Source organism: Triticum aestivum, chromosome 6D (genome assembly GCF_018294505.1).
Source record: "Triticum aestivum cultivar Chinese Spring chromosome 6D, IWGSC CS RefSeq v2.1, whole genome shotgun sequence".
NCBI lineage: Eukaryota > Viridiplantae > Streptophyta > Magnoliopsida > Poales > Poaceae > Triticum > Triticum aestivum.
This window is the reverse complement of record NC_057811.1, coordinates 356,573,382-356,576,845: the sequence shown is the minus strand read 5'-3', so window position 1 is coordinate 356,576,845 and position 3,464 is coordinate 356,573,382. Positions and strand designations below refer to the sequence as shown.

Below are 3,464 nucleotides of genomic sequence, written 5' to 3'. Positions count from 1 at the left end.
ATTATTAACAAAAAAATAATTCAAGCAACACGGTTAGTGAGCAGCCCACGGATGAAACGGAAACGGGTTCACTGGCCCCGGCACGCAAGCAAAGGAGCCGGCGCGCTGGTCGGGCCAGCCAGAGGAGCTTTTTTTTTTTTTGAACGTGCTAGCCAGAGGAGCTAGCACACACGACGCCGTGGAGGCGGGGACGAAACGGGCCCGGACCGGACGGACGGCCCTCCGCGGCTCCGCGCAAGAAAGTAAGCGGAGCGCCGGAAGGCAACAAAAAACAGGCACCGCACCGCCCGTTTGACTGCGCTGCATCAGCGTCAGCGCCTCGCGTTTCTCCCCACCCTTTTTCCGTGCGTCCACACCCGGGGAGTCCTCCCCCCATCGCTCCCCTCGTATCGTCGTCTTGCCGTTTTGACCCTCCCGTTCCCTTCCCACCCCCCCGTGCATAAAGCTTTCTTTAATCGCCGGCTCTCGCTCGCTCGCCCGCCTCGCCCTCGCCTCTCCTCTCCTCTCCTCTCCTTATTCTAATCCTCCCCTCGCCGTGGAGGGTTAGGGTTTTGAGGAGGAGCCTAATCTCGTAGAGGTAGCAGTGGTAGTAGAAAGAGGGTGGCCGAGGCGAGGCGGGGCGAGTCTCTCTCTCTATCTCCACCCCGTCCAGAGCCACACGCAGCCGAGGATTCGGGTCGTGAGGTGTGCAGATCCAGGGCGCAGGCCCTTTTTGGGACGCAGGATAGAGACGGTGAAAAGGCGACGCGGGTCTGCACTCGTGTCGTGTCTGCTCCTCCCGGGGGACGTGGGAGGATGAGCTTCGGGGGCCTCTTCGACGGCGGCGGCGGAGGCGGCGGCATGCAGTTCCCTTACGCCGGCGCCTTCTCGTCCTCGCCCGCGCTCTCCCTCGGGCTGGTACGTCGTCACGGCCGGAACGCTCTTTCGCTTTGCTTCGCCTTGCCGCGGTGGGTGATTGGTGGAGTTTTTTTTAACGTTTTCAGGACAACGCCGGCGCCCGAGACGGCGGCATAGGCGGGCGGATGTTTGCTGACGGCGCGGGCGGCGCGATGGCCAGGGACGCGGAGGCGCAGAACGACAGCCGGTCGGGGAGCGACCACCTGGACGCCATCTCCGGCGTCGGCGACGACGACGACGACGCCGAGCCCAGCGGCAGCAACCCCCGCAAGCGGAAGAAGCGCTACCACCGCCACACGCCGCAGCAGATCCAGGAGCTCGAAGCGTAAGAGCCCACGCCCAAAGCTATTTACATCCACCTTCTCTCTCCGCCTTTTCCCTCTTGTCCTCTCATGCATGGGTTCGTTCGTCGTCCTCTCCGCCTCGTGTAGGCTGTTCAAGGAGTGCCCCCACCCGGACGAGAAGCAGCGCGCCGAGCTCAGCAAGAGGCTCTCCCTCGACGCGCGGCAGGTCAAGTTCTGGTTCCAGAACCGCCGCACGCAGATGAAGGTAGATTTACCATCCGCGATCCATTTCTCATTTGGCCCGTTCGGGGTCTCGTGCGAATCCTGACGCGTCGTTTCCGCGCCCAGACGCAACTGGAGCGGCACGAGAACGCGCTGCTGAAGCAGGAGAATGAAAAGCTGCGCACGGAGAACCTGACCATCAGGGAGGCCATGCGCACCCCAATGTGCGGCGGCTGCGGCAGCCCGGCCATGCTCGGGGAGGTCTCCCTTGAGGAGCAGCACCTGCGCATCGAGAATGCACGGCTCAAGGACGAACTCAACCGTGTCTGCACCCTTGCCACCAAGTTCCTCGGCAAGCCCGTGTCCCTTCTGTCGCCGCTCCAGCTGCAGCCACACCTGTCGATGCCCTTGCCAAACTCCTCACTGGAGCTAGCAGTCGGGGGAATCGGTGGCATAGGGTCTATGCAGCCTTCGATGCACGGTATGATGAGTGAGTATGCCGGGGGTGCCTCAAGCTCCATGGGCACCGTCATCACACCAGCACGGGCCACCGGGCCTGCTTTAGCATCTATGGTGGACATTGACAGGTCTGTGTTCTTGGAGCTTGCAATTAGCGCAATGGATGAACTTGTCAAGATGGCACAGACCGATGATCCTTTGTGGGTTACGGGATCGCCTGGTTTTCCGGACAAGGAGTCACTCAACTTTGAGGAGTATCTCCACTCCTCCCAGCATTGCATTGGCATGAAGCCTGTTGGATTTGTGTCTGAGGCCTCTAGGGAGTCCGGCCTGGTCATCATCGACAATAGTGTTGCCCTTGTAGAGACCCTTATGGACGAGGTTCAAGCTCATACTTTTCCCCTTCTTATATTTGTTCCTATTTATAAAAGGTGCTTATACTATGCTTACTATACTGATGTTTCTCCATTCATTTCACAGAGGCGGTGGTCCGACATGTTCTCATGCATGATTGCTAAGGCCACAATCCTTGAGGAGGTGTCTAACGGCATTGGTGGAAGCAGAAATGGAGCGTTGCTGCTAGTAAGTGCCTAACAGTCCCCAGTGTCCATTATATGCGATGAGTGTCGCCACATGTGACCTGAGTTGCTAATATTTACTTGTGTTTTCTTGCAACAGATGAAGGCTGAGCTGCAGGTGCTCTCACCTCTGGTCCCCATAAGGGAGGTTATTTTTCTCAGGTTTTGCAAGCAGCTGGCTGAGGATGCCTGGGCAGTGGTGGATGTGTCCATTGATGGATTATTGAGCAATCAAAATTCTGCTGCCACATCCGCAGGCTCAAACTTGAAGTGTAGGAGGCTACCTTCCGGCTGTGTGATGCAAGATACTCCCAATGGCTACTGCAAGGTAATAACCAACATTATGATCACTGTAGTTTGCGACTGGAACGTTTGCACGAAAGTAACTGGTCAGAGTTTTCCGGGAGCATTAGAAGTAACCATGTTACTTCCACTACTTCTCCACTACCACTGTACCCTCCCTTAGAATTTCGGGAGAGTGGCGTTGTTTTCGGAAGTGGTTGTTTTATCTTGCTGATTAATTTATAATGTGATTTGATGATGCCCATGCAACATAGTGTTCACAAGTCAAGGCCTAATTGATTAGTTAGGGTCATGAACCCACCACCCACATAAACAAATCAATTGGTCAACGAGGAGATGGGTTAAACAAGCTACCCGGAGTAATTAAACATTTCTGTGGATCCAACACAATTACCCAAGCATGTTGATCTGCTTGTTTAATTGAACCACCAACTTTTCTAGGGGATTAGATGCTTCTACCCCTTGGATGGAGCACCTTGGGTAACTTATTGTCTTGTATTTTTTCAAGGTGTTCCTGACATGTTGAAATCTGCGACACTTGCTCATTTCCTTTGTTACGTCTGTGTACCTGAGCTTTGCACAGATCTTGAGACGTTCTTAATATGTGGACCTGATTATGGAAACTGATTTGCTTTAAAAACTGGTTGTGCACAAGTGAGAAATAACTCGTTTTCTTGTGAAAACACAATGATAGATCTCTTTTATTAGTTTGTTGAAGTAA

The 3,464-nt window shown here is 54.8% G+C and overlaps 1 protein-coding gene across 2 annotated transcripts in view; it reads left to right on the top strand.

Annotated features, from left to right (window-relative positions):
- The first annotated feature begins 425 nt into the window (after positions 1–425).
- LOC123145078 (homeobox-leucine zipper protein ROC5) overlaps positions 426–3,464 on the top strand; it is a 6,599-nt gene continuing 3,560 nt past the window's right edge. The window contains exons 1-6 of one of the 2 annotated variants that reach the window (XM_044564394.1): positions 429–897; positions 984–1,222; positions 1,329–1,446; positions 1,530–2,243; positions 2,343–2,444; positions 2,541–2,768. In XM_044564394.1, the coding sequence (XP_044420329.1) occupies positions 796–897; positions 984–1,222; positions 1,329–1,446; positions 1,530–2,243; positions 2,343–2,444; positions 2,541–2,768 (1,503 nt within the window). In that variant the 5' untranslated portion in view covers positions 429–795. Of the gene's footprint in view, positions 898–983; positions 1,223–1,328; positions 1,447–1,529; positions 2,445–2,540; positions 2,769–3,464 lie in introns of both variants that reach the window. The other variant, XM_044564393.1, reaches the window with a different exon arrangement.